Source organism: Lytechinus variegatus, chromosome 11, assembly GCF_018143015.1.
Source record: "Lytechinus variegatus isolate NC3 chromosome 11, Lvar_3.0, whole genome shotgun sequence".
In the NCBI taxonomy this organism is placed as follows: domain Eukaryota; kingdom Metazoa; phylum Echinodermata; class Echinoidea; order Temnopleuroida; family Toxopneustidae; genus Lytechinus; species Lytechinus variegatus.
Genome location: NC_054750.1, coordinates 20,989,497 through 21,006,100, shown reverse-complemented (window position 1 = coordinate 21,006,100; position 16,604 = coordinate 20,989,497). Strand labels below are relative to the sequence as shown.

General features: G+C 35.1%; 1 protein-coding gene and 1 long non-coding RNA gene across 2 annotated transcripts; both read left to right on the top strand.

Annotated features, from left to right (window-relative positions):
- Positions 1 to 753: 753 nt before the first annotated feature.
- On the top strand, positions 754 to 16,265 carry LOC121423840 (ribosome production factor 1-like). Its single transcript, XM_041619348.1, has 9 exons — positions 754 to 940; positions 5,420 to 5,476; positions 6,722 to 6,802; positions 8,413 to 8,508; positions 9,433 to 9,586; positions 10,216 to 10,298; positions 10,780 to 10,958; positions 11,601 to 11,727; positions 14,958 to 16,265. The coding sequence occupies exons 1-9, from the start codon at positions 824 to 826 to the stop codon at positions 14,997 to 14,999; spliced, it is 936 nt and encodes a 311-aa protein (XP_041475282.1). The 5' UTR covers positions 754 to 823; the 3' UTR covers positions 15,000 to 16,265.
- On the top strand, positions 1,009 to 2,444 carry LOC121423841. The gene is made up of 2 exons (XR_005971316.1): positions 1,009 to 1,192; positions 1,634 to 2,444. It is a non-coding gene; the product is annotated as an uncharacterized LOC121423841 (long non-coding RNA).
- Positions 16,266 to 16,604: the final 339 nt, after the last annotated feature.

Sequence of the window (16,604 nt, the reverse complement as noted above, 5' to 3'; positions counted from 1 at the left end):
AATTCCCAGGGCTTAATTTTTAAAAGTGAAAATTTTTTTTGATACGCACTATATATATATATATATAATTTATTATAGCTATATCTAAAATCACTTTTTGTCTGAGGATACAAAGTGCTATTATCAGGGGGGGGGGGGGGGGCTGACCAGGCAAAAAGTCACAATCACATGGTCATTTTTACGTTATTGGTACATGGTTTTGGAAGAAAGTGTTTGTGTGTATGGGGGGGGGGGGGGCTGAAGCCCCCTGAGCCCCCGCTTCTATGGCCCTTGATTATTACCCCTGCTTTAGCTCTAAATAGCTATACCATCACTGGTGCATGCAAGGAATTAATCCTGTCGGGTACCCATTCACCTCAGGGCTGGGTCGAGTGCAGCTGCACAGTGCGGATAAATTTCTCGCTTAAGGAAAACGCGCCATATATGGTTTGGTAATATATATATATATATATATATATATATATATATATATATATATATAAATATATATGTGTATATATATATATAGTATTTGTATATATACATGCATGTATCTATGTACAATGTAGCACTTTCATGTAATAAAATGAAACTTTCTTTTCTTGTAAAAAAATGAAGCTTGATTTGCTTACTACAAGTCTACATGTACTAGTAGTAGTAGGCCTACCACCAAAGATACTAGTAGTATCGCTGTTATCACGAAATATTCTACTCGTGGAATTCATTCGAACTACATTTACAGACACCATAAATATTCCTACTTACCGGTACATTCTTCTTGTGGCCGCGTGGAATTTCGTACGCTGGGATTTCGTTTTTCGTCTGCTGTGATCGAGTTGAAAATATGGAAGAACAAAATGCCGAACCGGAGCCTCAAATGCCTAAAAGGACGCTTGCCCATATAAAAAATAAGCAGCGTAGACAAGAATTATTCAGAAAGATGCAGATTGAGAAGCGAAAGGTAAACTTGCTTGCACTTGCTCAATTTTAGTCCCAGTCCCACATATTGTAGCTATATTACATGATTTTTTTTTATTTTTTAAATACAGACAAATTATACATCACTTGAAAGGTTTTTTCAAGACAAATTCAATGGTGAAGACCAAATTACAATTGGAGCACCATAACTGAAGATATGGCCTCTTAAAGGGACGCTATACGCAGAACTTTTCTGCCACCCAAGACAAGTACCCATTGGGTGGCAGATCTACAGGTACTTGTAGATCTAAGAAACTTCCATACTTTTTTTCATGTAGGTTACTAAGTTAATTTGACTAAAATGCAACACAAGAGGTGATCTTGTAGAGCATGGCTGTGTTACCTTCATATTTTTCTTATTCAAACAGCTTCTATTTGTGAAAATATAGTATACAAGAAGAAAGATAACAAATTAGAATAAGACAAGAGAAATGCATGGAACGCTTTGCGTTGTTAAAAAAAAATTAATCAACTCTTGGGGGTCTCATTCCTCAACAGACTTTAATCAGAAAATAAAAATGAATGTCCCAGACCCACTATACTTCCCGGTATCTGTAAGATTTATATCATTCAAAAGTAGAAAATTAAGTTTTGCAGTAAATTTTTCTTTCTTTCTGTTTGTCCATGTTCACTCTGTATTCTGTATAATTACCATGATGTCTCTTTTTGTTTGCAGATCTGAGAATGCGGGATCAGACAGCTGGAGCTGCAACAGTAGCTAGAAATGTACTCCACTGCTTAGAATTATAGAATATATTAACATTAAATATATTGGAATATATAAAGTTAAAAAGCAAGTCTCTGACATTATCTGAATTTCTACTACATTTAAAATCACATTTACAAAATAATCTCCCTCCTAGTAAACATAATAAAACAGGGACCCATTATTGTGTACATCATGTGAATTGATGAGATAGCTTATTGATATGATGACACAAAACAACAGAATATAGATATAGTCATGTATCTATTCATTTTAATACCAGTACCAGGCAGCAGTCAATGCATGGTCTGCGCCTGTACACCATGAAAAAATAATGAGACTGGAATTAAACGTGCTTTAATTCCCGCCTGTTTTTTTTCTTGAAATATTAAGTTGAAATTATCATTAATTTATCATCAATACACATAATTCATGCAGAAATCAAATGCACAACTTATCACCTACAACTAATTTCAATGGGTTTAACAATAACATACATGCATCAAGTACCACACCCACAACCACCACGCCCACTCACTCCTTTCGGTCAGCCATGGCACCAAAATCACACTCTAGGCGGCACAACATGGGCTTGCATTCGCCTCTTGCGCAGCTATGCGACACATTCTTATATATCAAAATTAGATTTTCTGATACAAATACACTTCAAAGAATTAATTTATATCTGATATTTGACTGTTCCCTGGGAAATTTTCTGTTTATACGGCTTTGAAGTAAGAAAATAGAAACACGATTTACCGAAAGTGTCCAAAAAACTCCTTTTTGTAACGAAAAACATTGCCGATATTGAACTGAAATCATCACTAACTTGTAGAAGAAAGTCTGCCGATTTTAATGATACATAACACATGGTTATTTGATGCCCCTAGAGGGTGTCAACAAGTAAAAGTAACTTGCAAGATTAACCCGGTTCTGGAGTCATATTTTCCAAAATGGCGACTTCCATTGTGTGTGACGACGGACAGGTGGTGCTCTCGAAAACGGCCTTAAAAACAATATTTTGGCGATGCAAATGTGAGTAAATTGACTAGAAATAAGAAGTTTAGATGTAATAGAAAAAGAACGTAACATTTTATGAAAAAAGGATTTGAAATGTTGATACACTGGCTCAATGAATTTTGCCCATTTTGTGTGTTGGCAGAATAGGAAATGTGTTAAACGCGAACCCGTTGCGATCGCTACATATTGAATGTCTTGTATCGTACCGTACTAACTTACTACTAGCGGCACCGTCACACTCACAGTTCATAATCATTCACTATAGACCTTAGACCAAAAGCTTCGGTCTCTGTTTTGTTGGTTGTTCAATTCAGCTGAACTCCGTTGGCTTCACTCACCAAATACAGAGACCGAAGTTGTAGCACGATCTGTACATCAGGGTGACCAGATTTCACAAAAATGAAATACGGGACAATTGACAAACGAAGATCAACAAAGAAGCCCACACAAAGTATTAGACTTGTGAAAAAAATATAAAGAATTGGAAGAGAAGGTGAATGAAAGAATAAAGGAGAGAAAGAAAGACATGATTGAGAATGAAAGAAAATAAAGGAAAACAGAAAAAATAACAGAAAGTTAGAATAAAAGAAGGATGAAAGAAATAATAAAAAGAGATATAAAAAAGGTTTCCGTCATTCTTTTGAAATGAATATAGAAAGAAAGAAAGAAAGAGAGAAAAAAGAAAGGAAGGGAAGATGAATAAATGTCTGAAAGTCACAATAAAGGAGAGAATGAAAGGGGGAAAAAGGTAAGAAAAAGGAGGAAAGAAATAATGAAAAAATAAACATGTTTCCTTCATTCTTTGAAAGAAAGAAAGAAATAAGAAAACTGGAAGGAAGGGAAAAAAGGAAAGAAACAAAATAAAGAAAGAAAGAATAAGGGAAAAGAATAGAAAGGGAAAAAATAAAGAAAGGAAGAAAGAGCGGTTCAAGGGAAGAATGAAGGGAGGAGAGAACGCAAAAAAGAAAATAATGGGAGGAAAGAACGAAAAGAAACAGGAGATGAAGAGAGAAAGAAACCAAGGTAATTATAAGGAAAAAGAATGAAGGAAATAAAAAGGATATTTGATAAAGAAGGAAAGTAAGAGAAAGAAGGAAAGAAAGAAAAATGATCAGAGAGAGAGAAAAGAAAATGTCTAGGAAAGAAAGAGAGGAAGTAAAGATAGATGGAACAAAAAAAGGGCAAGCAGAAAGGTTAGGGTATATATAAAAGAAAGAAAAAGAGAGAAGTTCAAACTTCAATTAAACAAATAATCCAATCGTCTAATAAAAATCATAATTTTATTTGGTGTTTTTTAAAATGTAATTTTAAAATTTAAAAAATAAAATGTTTTAGAAATGAATAAAAATTCAAAGTGAAACATATTGTCAAACTTTAAAATTAGGTGAAATATCGCGGCATCGTACACACCAAGACCCAAAACGAAAGCTGAAACAACTAGATCTATGAAAAGTCAATAACTTGTTCCTCTGATTACATCTCTAAATCATTAATCTGAAAATCCATAGTATAATTATAAGAATTTCCCGCCGATTTTGTAATTATTTTGGTGGAAAAACTGTTTATCATGTGAGATTGTTTGCACCATTGAGAATATACATGCCTAGCTAGTAGCCTGCCACACACAGGCATGAGGCCAGTTCGTTTGCAATGTATTGGGTTAGCAAGAAATCACCGCAGAACTTGCAAAAATTTACAGTTATCGATTTAATTGTTGTCCCTGCTTCGTCAGCTGTTGGTTATTTAATGAAAATTCGTCATTTTTAAATGTCTTAACTACATTTTGTTCAATATTCTGAAATACGGGACAAATAGGCGTCCCTGGAATGGTTTGTCGGGACGCCAGGACACAGGAGCAAAATACGGGACAATCCCGGGAAATACGGGACGTCTGGTCACCCTGGTACAGGGGACTCAATGGCCATATTTTTATGTACTTAAGATCGGATAAAACGGGGAAGTGAATTTGCGCGACAGCTGAGGTAAGTCACTGTTTTTGTTCCTTTTAAGTTCATTTTTCTCCGTTTTTGGGCAATTAATGCCAAGAGGGAATACAAAAATGCATTTTGGTCGCGTTAGTTTTCAAATTTTTTATTCATTAAAGACAAAAATTGAAGAGCCCCGACGGGGGATTTTGCATTGCAATTTGCAAGTCCCCTAATGGTGGCTGCACGATAGCGAGCCTTCAGTGTACGAGGAGAAATTAAAAAAAAAATGTTAAAAAACTCCTCGAAACAGACGGCTGCCAGCTGTCTATATAGACCTACGCCAATTCCCTGGGCTGGATTATTCAAGCCAGGGTTCATTACATGCTGCCCAGCGATGAGGCTCCTATAGAGTATTAAGCATTCACTAACGTGTGCTGCTTACCATCCACAGAGCCAGGGATTGTGTAATGTGTCCCATTAACATGATTAATGTGCGTGTACCGTGAAAAAACTAAAAAAAAATAACTTAATTTCTGATTTTCTCTAATCAGAAAAAACAACAGTGATTTGATGTCTAAATAAATTAGCCTTCATGACATAGCCAGTCAACATGAAGAAGGTACTATATAAGCAGGCATTTGCAAGATTGGAGCAACTTCCCTATAGTATTAGGCCAAGGGGCCTGAACCACATAGCCATAGGAAATCATTCAAAAAGTTTGTAAGAGATTTTCATTTGTGAATCTGAATGATAGGATTTGGCTTTTGACAATCTGATTTGAACTGTCCTTTATTGTTTCTGTTTAAAGGAAAAACTGAAGGAAAAGAAAAAGAAGAAGAGGGAAGATGAGAAAGCAGGTGACAAGGTATGTTCATTTAGGAATTTTGAAAATTCTAATTTTGTGTCAAATATATATACATAGCAGATGCTTCATTTACGCATTTACCCTCACATCATTAGGAACCTTTATATCTACCACCCATTTCCTCTTCACAATATTTTGGATGTCTCTTATTTCAAGTGTTTTTATTAATATTGCTTTGAAATGTGATAATTGTATAACTGAATAACGCTCAATCCTGATGAAGCAACCATGGGCCGATTGCACGAAAGGGTCTTTCCAAGGACCGTCTTTCGTGTCGCTCATCTTTTATGATACGCTATAAGCGGGGTGTTTCTGAAATTTATGATAAAGAATAAGATTCGTTAGCTTGTTTTTAAATCAAATTTTATACAATTTCATGATATATCACATCAGTTTATAACAAATATTTTGTTTATTTTAACAGACGAATGAAATATATTTGCAGATGATTTATTTAAAATGCGTTCCACATGGCGCATCATTAAAAGATGGGCGACACGAAAGACGGTTCTTGCAAAGACCCTTTCGTGCAATCGAATGAAATATATTTGCAGATGATTTATTTAAAATGCGTTCCACATGGCGCATCATTAAAAGATGGGCGACACGAAAGACGGTTCTTGCAAAGACCCTTTCGTGCAATCGGCCCCATCTGTATATAAGAAACACCAATCTGTTTAGACCACAATTATAGTTTTCCCAATGAGAACACGGTTAATAGAAAACCTGTCTATAAAGACCACATGCTCATATGTACACCTTGGTCCTGTCTTACAAAGAGTTGCGATTAATTTGATTAACGGCAATTATGCAAAGTCAGCATATAAAATGCATGTTTGTTAAAACAAATTCTAGATGTGAATGTATATCCATAAATTCATTGATATCTTGACAATTTGGTGTGTTCTCTGTTTACAAAGGACATTTTGCAAATTTCCTGTAGAACGAATTATGACACTGATGGATTTCCATAGAGTTACGATTGATTGGATCAGTCGTAACTCTTTGTAAGATGTGGCCCAGGACAGTTGTACATTACATTCCCAGGATGGCATTGAGGAGTACCCAATGTTTTCTTGTATCGTTACATTACATTTGCATTCTTTCATGCCAGATATCACACATATATGCAACAGAATATATGATCTATCCCGGTGAATAATTGACAACTTTTCTTGTATGTACAGGTTTAACTGGATTATATCTATGTTTCATGCATTAGTACTTTGATAACATTTTTTTCAGGCACCACCCAAGAAGGTTCCCAAGACGATTGAAAACATGAGAGTGTTTGATGAGACCATGGTCAACCCAGAAGATGCAGAGGTAAGCTGGTTTAGGAGGTCAGGGGGGGGGTCACCAACAGCTAAACTAGATTTCAGTTCAGCTAAAACCATTTAAAATCAGAATTTTTTTTTTCACGTAAGATTGATTGTATCTGTTTAGGAATCACCATCTTGTTTCCAAATTAATTTGCCTGATTTAACAATGGAGGTTTTAGTCAGTTTAGTTTAACTTCCAAAAGTGAACTTTTAAAACTTTAAAAAGAATGATTTAACACGATGAGATGAAACTATATGTATGTTATATAGTTTGGGTGTAGCCTTTGATCTTCCAGGTATGCGGATAAAAGATTGGAAGAAATTCCCATTTTTATTGAACATAATACACATCTGTACGAATATTATTTGAAAATTAAGCTCATGCACATCATGGTATGTTCTAATGCCAGTATTTTAATGGATGTTTTGGATTTTACAGATGTTGATTTTAAAGATTTTACAATCATCAATCAGTTAAGATTATTTTTGTCTATTCCCATAATCTAACTTTATTTTATGATGTAAAGTATTGAACTTGTTTAATCTAAATACTTACAACAATTTTCTTGTATCTCTGCTTTAAGAATAAAATCCCAATCTATCACCCTTATAATAAAAGCAAATTTAAAGGTCAAGTCCACCTCAGAAAAATGTTGATTTGAATCAATAGAGAAAAATCAGACAAGCACAATGCTGAAGATTTCATCAAAATCGGATGTAAAATAAGAAAGTTATGACATTTCAAAGTTTCGCTTATTTTTAACAAAATAGTTATATGAACGAGCCAGTTACATCCAAATGAGAGAGTCAATGATGTCACTCACTCACTATTTCTTTTGTTTTTTATTGTTTGAATTATACAATATTTCAATTTTTACGAATTTGATGATTAGGACCTCATTGCCTGAAGCACAAAATGTTAAAATAATGGAATCCCACGTGTTCAGGGAGGAATGAAACTTCATTTCACATGACAATGACAAGAAAATCAAAATATTTCATATTTCATAGCTGTCCCCATCCACAATTTTTATATGTTGTGTCTACTAGTGCAATGTATTTTACTTCGTGCATATTGTTTTATTATATTTTTATTTTTTTTATTGTACACTTGTATATTTTTATTGTGAATAAAAAAATTGAATTGAATGGAATCTTTGGCCCATAGAGGCACACAGCTTTCATCAGATGAGAATTAATTAATCCGGTTTGGTCCTCGATTCGATAAAAATCTGGAATTTTCTATTAATTTCCATATTTTGATAAAAAATTAAATATGGATATTACATCATTCATATGACTTGTTACAAAAATTATAAAGAAGAAAAGTTTGCAGTATGCATTTTTAAACAGTGATTTTGTTGTTTTGCTTGCATTACCAATTTAGAGTGTAATAATTAGATGACTTTAGTTAAGGAACAGCACTGCACTGGAAATAGTATCAAAATTTTATTAAGTAAAATGTTGTGTTTATAATCTGACAGATTGCTAGCATTCTTTGTAAAGGGAAACTGCAAGAGTGTCTTCTAATGAAACACTACCCCTTCGGATAAATGTCTCTACATTGTAGTTACCACCTTTTGAATGTGTTTTTCATTTTTCTGTAACATGCAGGTAACCTATGATGAAGCGACAGATGAAATGGCTCCATACTTCAACCGAGAAACAATGCCTAAGGTTCTCATCACCACTTCAGATAAAGCTGCATGGGTAAGTTGAAGAAGTTATAGATATTGCACTGTTCGTGCTGGGACGTTTCCTCAGGGTCAATCTCTTCTTGCTGTGAGTACATTGGCCTGAGTCTGTTATGGGTGATTATTTTCTCTGACAAGAATATGACTCTTGTCCCTTTGGATGGAGAGGTTTCCAGGAGCAAGAAGATCTCCAAAGGCTAATTATGAATGGTGTTGTTTGCTATAATTTTAACATCCTCTCTATGCTCATCTTATCTTGTCCCAAATTGTCTCCCTGATGTATTTGGAACTACTTTATTTTATTTTGATATTCATATATTCATTTATTTTAATCGTGGATTGTTGTGGCCCACTGGATTAGTCTCTGTACTTTGAAGGGTCGGGTGTTGGAATTCCAGCCTCAGCGTAATTTCCTTCAGCAAGATATTGAGCACATTGTGATGCACTAGACTCGGGTGAGGTAAATGCGTACCTGGTAAGAATTAATTCCAATGCTTGTGTGCTAGTACACAAGACTTGCAGGGCTATCGGCCGGGGTGAATATCCAGGCATTATTAATCTCGAGCCCTAGCAACTGACCGTCCGATGGAAACAATGCACTAGTGACCCGTACAGCAGTGCAGCTTTTTGGCATGCCTACAATGCATAATACACAAACATCGCATTTATACTGTGCTGAATAAGCGAGTTTACCCATTTCTTATCTGGAAGTTTATGAATCTTTCTTAAATTTTCAGTGCTGTTTGTAACATTATCTCATTGTGTTTCTTATACTTTGTTTTCATCGCACTATGGTCAGTGCTATCGTCGTTTAGCAGATGTGACGTCACCCCGCCCTGGCCTATAACCAGGGTAACATTCCATGGGGAAGCACTGAGATATTTGAAGAAGCACAAGAATTGAATATTGTGTTCCTGTTATTATTTTTCACTTGTGACAGACCACCAGGAGATTATGTAAGGAGCTGAGCAGCTGTATACCCAATTCAGAAGTGCACCATCGACGACATCTACCGCTGAAGAGAATCATCAAGAGAGCACAGGAGAAAGATTTCACGGATCTCATTGTCATCAACAATGACAGGGGCAAAGCGAGTAAGTGGACTGGTATACAGAGCTTGTGGTTTCAAAATGGAAGATAGAAGTTAAGTTAAGGGGTCTTAAAATTTAGCAGTTGGTACTCTCATAGTCAAATCAAAATTTAATTCCTGACTCAATCAGCAAAAAATGTAGTCCACACTTCAGTGAGTATTAGTATTCAAGGTAAATAGAATGGCCCCAAGACTTCTTTTCTTTTCATCACAAAGTTATGTATGGGACAATCTTATTACTGCAGAATCAAATAATGTTGTTCCTGGTGAATGTGTTGACAGATAACACTTCATAAAGGTGTGGTCTGATGATACCACCCTATGAAATTAAAAGTCTATGAAACAATGACTCGCTTGAATCAAATAGATTAAAAAGAGAAAGATATTGAAAAACAGGATCTGTAGTACAAAAGTAGTGGTACAAACAAATATGACTGATTGAATCCGACGACCGGAGTAATAATATATCTATAAAGCGCTTAGACACGTCGTTCCGATGTATTAAGCGCTATAGTAAAGCTAACAAATAGGAATGAGGTTTTCTTGTGGGACACGTCTTGTAAGGACAGCTTTGTATCTCTCATGAAGTCTAAATTAAGCAGTTAAGGAATGTCTTATCTCTTGTCTTTGTAGATGGTTTGGTGATGAGTCATTTTCCCGAAGGACCTACCTGTCATTTTAAGCTGTCCAACGTAAAACTCAGACAAGATATAAAGGTAACTATAAGTAGAGGTCGACAAAGGAAGACAAAGTGTGGGGATAAATGTAAACAAATGTAGATGCAGCAAACAGTGACTTCATTAGAGAGTCTTCAAAATCAAGGTTAACTGTTAGCATTGTCATTGCAGATATAGATCTGGTTCATTAACATGAATCTAACTTTGTGAAGCCATGAAATCAAAACTGAACAACGGTCACATAGATAGGTAACACAGATAAGCACAAGTGGAACAGTGTACGTTATTGCTTGGAAACAGACTTGATTCTTGGTTGGAATGCCATGTATATGTTTTTTTTTCTTTGCGGTTGCACATTTTGTACCATAATTATTTAGCTCATTTTTGGTCAAACATTCAAACACTTTTACATGTCGTTATTTTATTATCCAATCTCATTTTGAAATCGTCACCACACCTTGAATTAATGTTTAGTCCTAATTCTGGTTAAGATTCACGTCCTTGACATTCACTTTCGCAGCGTTGTGGAAAGCCGACAGATCATCAACCGGAACTGATCCTCAATAACTTCAACACGCGCCTTGGTCATACCGTTGGCCGACAGATCGCTGCCCTCTTTCCTCACGATCCAAACTTTGTTGGACGAAGGGTCGTTACTTTCCATAATCAGAGAGATTTTATATTCTTCAGACATCACAGGTATGCACATTATGTACACAAGAAAATGTTGTGTTCCAATTAAAAACAAAAAGTAGTGTAGAATATTCTGAATATATATGTTCCACGAGTTCACGCTAATATTGCAGAGCTGCCAATGAGTAGGATTTTATTCTATTTAGTAGGACTATTAAGGGGAAAGAGACACTCAATTGGATTTTCTTCTAAAAGTAGAGTTTTAAATTTGTAAGAATGATGATAATTGGCATGGTTTTTGAAAATATTAAAGAAAATAGGATTTTTGGCTTGAAAATAATATAGAAAGGAATAAAGAATAGGATTTTTTTCACAATTAGTGTTGGAAGCTCTGATATTTCTTGACCTACAGATAAGTGCAATAATGAACCTTGCAAGTTAAATAATTCTGTTTTGCATGGAGAATAACTATCCATTATCGTTATTATCTTTACCCATTTTTCAGTTTACCAAACCATACAATACAGCATAATACTGCACACTAAGTGAACTAATCAATGTCATTACTTATTTTACAATATATTTTGTTATCTGTTTAACTATTTACAATGTATTCATATCAAATTATTGTAAGGATGGACTTGAACTTAATGATCATTTGTAAAGGAGCAATTTATTCCATATTTTTTCATATATTTTAAATTGCAGATATGTCTTCAAAGACAACAAGAAAGTAGGCTTACAAGAGCTAGGTCCTCGGTTCACTCTCAAGCTTAGATCGGTACAGAAGGGAACATTCGACTCCAAGTTTGGTGAATATGAATGGGTTCATAAGGTAAGTTATGAGGGTGAAGACAACTCCATGGGCCTGCTTCATACAGACTTTATAATAATAACAAATTCACAATTTCCATAACGAGTTACAGCCAATGAATGATTGCAGTAGCTTTGAAGTGTCATTGCAATGTGTTATCATAGCAATTTTTAGGAACATTGGATATGACATCAACACCTAGAACAAGCCATGATAGAAGAACCCCTGTAAGGAGCCAAAATAGATGTTTGGGCCTTTGATTTTTCTTTCTTTAAATTCAACAAGTAGCTAATCTAAAAAGAGTAAAGTAACTGTTCCATCTTTTGACAAAATACAGTGCATCCCAGAAAAAACGATGATTTATCGTAACTTAAACACAAATACAATAGATAAATGACCTACCAATGTAAAGCTTAGAATCTCCTCTTTCATCTGATATTACTTAGGTTATTCTTCATTCACGCATGAGTGAGCAAAAACAATTTGAAGAAAGGATACCAAAAACTCATTTGGCGGGGGTATCTGAATTTCAAAAAGAAAATCACATGCCTAAAAAACTCAATATCTCTTTTATTTGATACCTTAATCACAAAAAATGGTCAAAAAGTAAAAAAGTTATGTTCCCTCGAAACAATGCTTGTATTTCCAGAATTTCATTAAATAAACGTGTTTTCACCAGTTTCCCACATAAGCTATTGCATGGTTAACAAAAGACTTAATGCATGGCTGATCGTCAACAAAACGGATTGTCGAGTTTAAACGCTAGCCTGTAAAACCTCTTCCTTTTATGAAATTATTGAAATTCAAGCCTTATTTCAAATAACCAGAACTTTGTTATTTCTTGACCATTTTGTGTAATTGAGGTATAAAATTAAAGAGCAGATCTTGAACATTTTTAAAACTGGTTTTTTTTGTGAAACCCAGATACAGCCCGCCAAATGACATTTTGGTATCCCCTCTTCAAATTGTTTTTGCTCACTCATGCGTGAATGAGGAATAATCTCGGTTTTGTTTTTTGTGGGACCCACTGTATATGAGACCATTGTTTTCACACTGCTGGGAGTTCCCTTAGGTCTCCCACATTCAGTTGCGGATTCCCTGTGAAATATTTTTTGTAGAAGATAGTGGGAAAGGGCAGATTTTTCGGTTACACTTCTTGATTCCGAAGGTTCTTTATTCCGAAGGTTCGTAATTTCGAAACACATAAATTGCCTATACCTCGATGTTCGTTAATCTGAAAACGTAAAAGGGTTCGTTAATCCGAACATTTGTGGCGTTATTCCGAAGGTTTGTTATTCCGAAGGTTCGATAATCTGAAAAGGAAATAAGGTTTGATGTTCCAAAGGTTCGTTAGTCTGAAAACGAAATAAGGTTCGTTGTTTCGAAGGTTTGTTAATCCGAAAACAAAAAAAGGTTTGTTGTTCCGAAGGTTCGTTAGTCCAAAAACGAAATAACGTTCGTTAATCATTACGTTTTCAAACTAACGAACCTTCGGAATTACGAACCTCATTTTGTTTTCGGATTAACGAATCTTCGGAATTACGAACCTCACTTTGTTTTTGGACTAACGAACCTTCGGAATTATGAATCTCATTTCGTTTTCGGACTCACGAACCTTGGGAATTACGAACCTTCGGAAATACGAACCTTCGGAATATCCGAACCTTCGGAATAACGAAGCTTCGGAATTACGAATGCATGCGGATTTTTCTTGCCCCTCTCCTCTTGGCATCAAGGGGGGGGATGGGTGTTGGGGTGATGACTCCAATATGTTTACATATCAGAAAATTTTTAGATAAAAAGTTTTGGGGGGCCCTCTATCTTAAAAAATCTTGAAATGAGTAAATGTAGCATGCTTCATGTTTAAAGGAATATGAAACTCTGAACCCATTTTCTAATAAGTTTATGTATATCTCCTGAAATTCTTTCCCATTGAAGTTGTATGGAGTTAAAACACAAGTATTTAAAAAAGTTATACATGATTTCAAAACTTCGGCTATGCAGATTATAGCATTTGACTGTAAAGTGAAAACTATCCACATATGCCTCATGGGCATCGTGATCTAGTGGTTAAGACTCTCGTCTTTCAACCTGAGGGACGTTTGATTCCCAGCCATGACATGTTTTCCTTCAGCAAGAAATTTATCCTCATTGTGTTGCACTCAACCCAGGTGAGGTAAATGGATATGGGCAGGAATCGGTTGACTAGCTTAGCCGGGGTAATATAGGAGCACGTTGAGCACCTAACAAGGTGGATATGTGTGCTATATAAATCTTATGTTATTTATCATTCTAAATACAATATTAAAGCACTATCGCAGTATTTTGAGGGTTATATATTATTTTGGGTTTGGAAAATGCTAACTAATGGGCATTGGTAATATTAAAGCAATATTGACTGGCCTCGGGGCAATACGACATATATGTCCCAAACTAGTGAGGGCGATATATGTCCTTTTGCCCCCAGGCCAGTTAATATTGCTATTATCAACCAAATCAGACATCTAGAGCAAAAATCGTTAAAATTTAGATATTTCAGAGTCTAAGAATGGCAATTTATTTTGTCATGTTGAGCAGACTTGGCCTCTGAACTTTTCCATCGTGATGTGATTGAAATGACGCATCCCTCATCATCAGGAACCATACAAAATTTGAAATTCATGCATTTTATATTACATAACACATGGGGCAGCTGCTCGTTTATGACGTCACAAATCCAAAACTTTGAAGTCTAATAACTTTTTTACTCTTCCTCAATCCTTCACCAATATTTTTTCTGCTATTTTTACAACAAAATTTTCTTCAGGGTGAACTTCCCCTTTAAAGCTAAATGAAAGTAGTTGCAGTAAAACACTGATTTCGTGAGAAAATCTGTAAAACCAAGGTTAAGTATTACTATATCATGTTGGATCTAGATCTGGTACAGTTACGTAAACTGAACTTTGTGAAATCATAAAATCTAAGCTGAAAAACGATCACACTGAAGATCGCCGACACATATATGCACACGTGGGACAGTGTATTATTATTGCTGGAATAAAGACCCGACGGAAGTGCCCGAATCCATGCTTATTTTGTTTATTTCTCAGCAATTACACGATTTCTTCTCAAATCCTTTGGCACATAACTTTTATTCATACAGACACTTGGGTGGTCATTTTATTAGATTCTGTAGAAAGTCATTTTGAGATCGTTACCACAACTGGCATTTATCTTTAACAAGAGTTTTATGTCATTTGCTTTTCCTGCAGAGACACGAAATGGACACAAGCAGGAGGAAATTCCATCTTTGATGAGTATCTTATCTCTATCTCACGTTTTACATGAATGTATTAAGTTGAACCGGGCATGGTGGCTCAGTGGTAGAGCGTCCGCCTCGTGAACGGGAGGTCGTGGGTTCGATCCTCGGTCGAGTCATACCAAAGACTTATAAAAACGGGACCTTCTGCCTTCCTGCTTGGCGCTCAGCATTTAGATGGAGAAGGGTAATAATAACATTATTTTATGCAGGGCCCACTGGTAGAGCAGTTTCCTAACTGAAGTGGCTACCCTGGGTAAATAAAATGTTATTATATTATTATTACTCTTGATATTATGAAGTTATTTCCCCTCTTCTGAAATCCAGATAAACTTAGGCCATGGTCTCAAGCCCAGCACACATACAATTCGTTTGCGATCAAATTCTGTGAAACTTTGTAATATCATTTGATATAAACATTCCAGCCTGTAAGATCTTAACAATCAGTTCGGAATAGTAGTATGAATGTTAAAAACAGAATTCCAGTCTGTCGATAGCCATACTGAATGAGTAATATCAAATGAAATTCTAGATCATAGTGATATCGCAATCAAGCCACCAACTACCCCTTTTTTTAGGTGATGTGGACCACTTTAAATGCAAGGCTTGCATTTGAATTTTGATTTTACTATTATCATTGTTCAAAACTTCATATTAGGTGAATTTACCTGTTCAACTTACATTCTTATATATTCAAAGTGGGATTTGCTAGACGAATCAGGTCACAGTTAGATTGTATAGTGTGGGGCAGGCTGGACAAGGAAAGGAATATGAGAATGACCGAACTCCACGATTCATTTCAAGAAAAGCTAGAATATTTTTGTTTTGTCCAATTTTTATTTTGGTCAGTTTTTAATTGATTTTAGGAATTTGTGCTTGGAATTCAAGGATTACTCACAAGATGGGCTTCCGTATAAGCGATAATTTCTGATGTTTAAATAATTTTGACCAGAAGCATTTGAGCCATTATTATATACTCGAATATGTGATTGAAGTGTTCACAACACAGCCATAACAGAAGACAACAGAGACTCTGATATTAGATTACTCACTCCCAAGTGGAGTTAAATATGACTACATTTTATTTATATGAATGTTATCAATATGTGCATATACATGTGCATGGTATAGGTGTTGAATATTATGTTAAAATAGACAATATACGAAAACATCCTAATAATGATTCAAAAACATTAAAAGTTACATGATTTAATGGTAATCTTACTGTTATGTATAAGGCCCAAATACAGTATGATAAAAACAATTTTAAATAATGTGCCTTGACAAAGTTATATTTGTGATAAAAAGAAAGGATGTTTTGTCATTTTACAAGCAAGCAAAACATTGTGAAATAATGAAAAGGATTGAAAACAGATTTTGCTGAAAATCGCCAACAAAGATAGGCATACATGGACTTGATTATGATTTTGGATAAATCTTCTATATCTTCTGATCATATTGGGTAATCAATTCTTTTGACAACACTGGAATATTTACCTCAAAATTGTCATGATCATCTCATCATGCTCATTTTATTTTTTTCTGAATTATTACTCATTTTCAACCGGAGTCACTGAGCAAAATATTCAATTATACATAC

Coding starts and splice junctions, on each gene's coding strand:
- LOC121423840 (XM_041619348.1), top strand. CDS start 824: ATGGAAGAACAAAATGCCGAACCGGAGCCTCAAATGCCTAAAAGGACG. Junction 10,299..10,779: donor AACTCAGACAAGATATAAAG/GTAACTATAAGT, acceptor TCACTTTCGCAG/CGTTGTGGAAAGCCGACAGA. Junction 10,959..11,600: donor ATATTCTTCAGACATCACAG/GTATGCACATTA, acceptor TTTAAATTGCAG/ATATGTCTTCAAAGACAACA.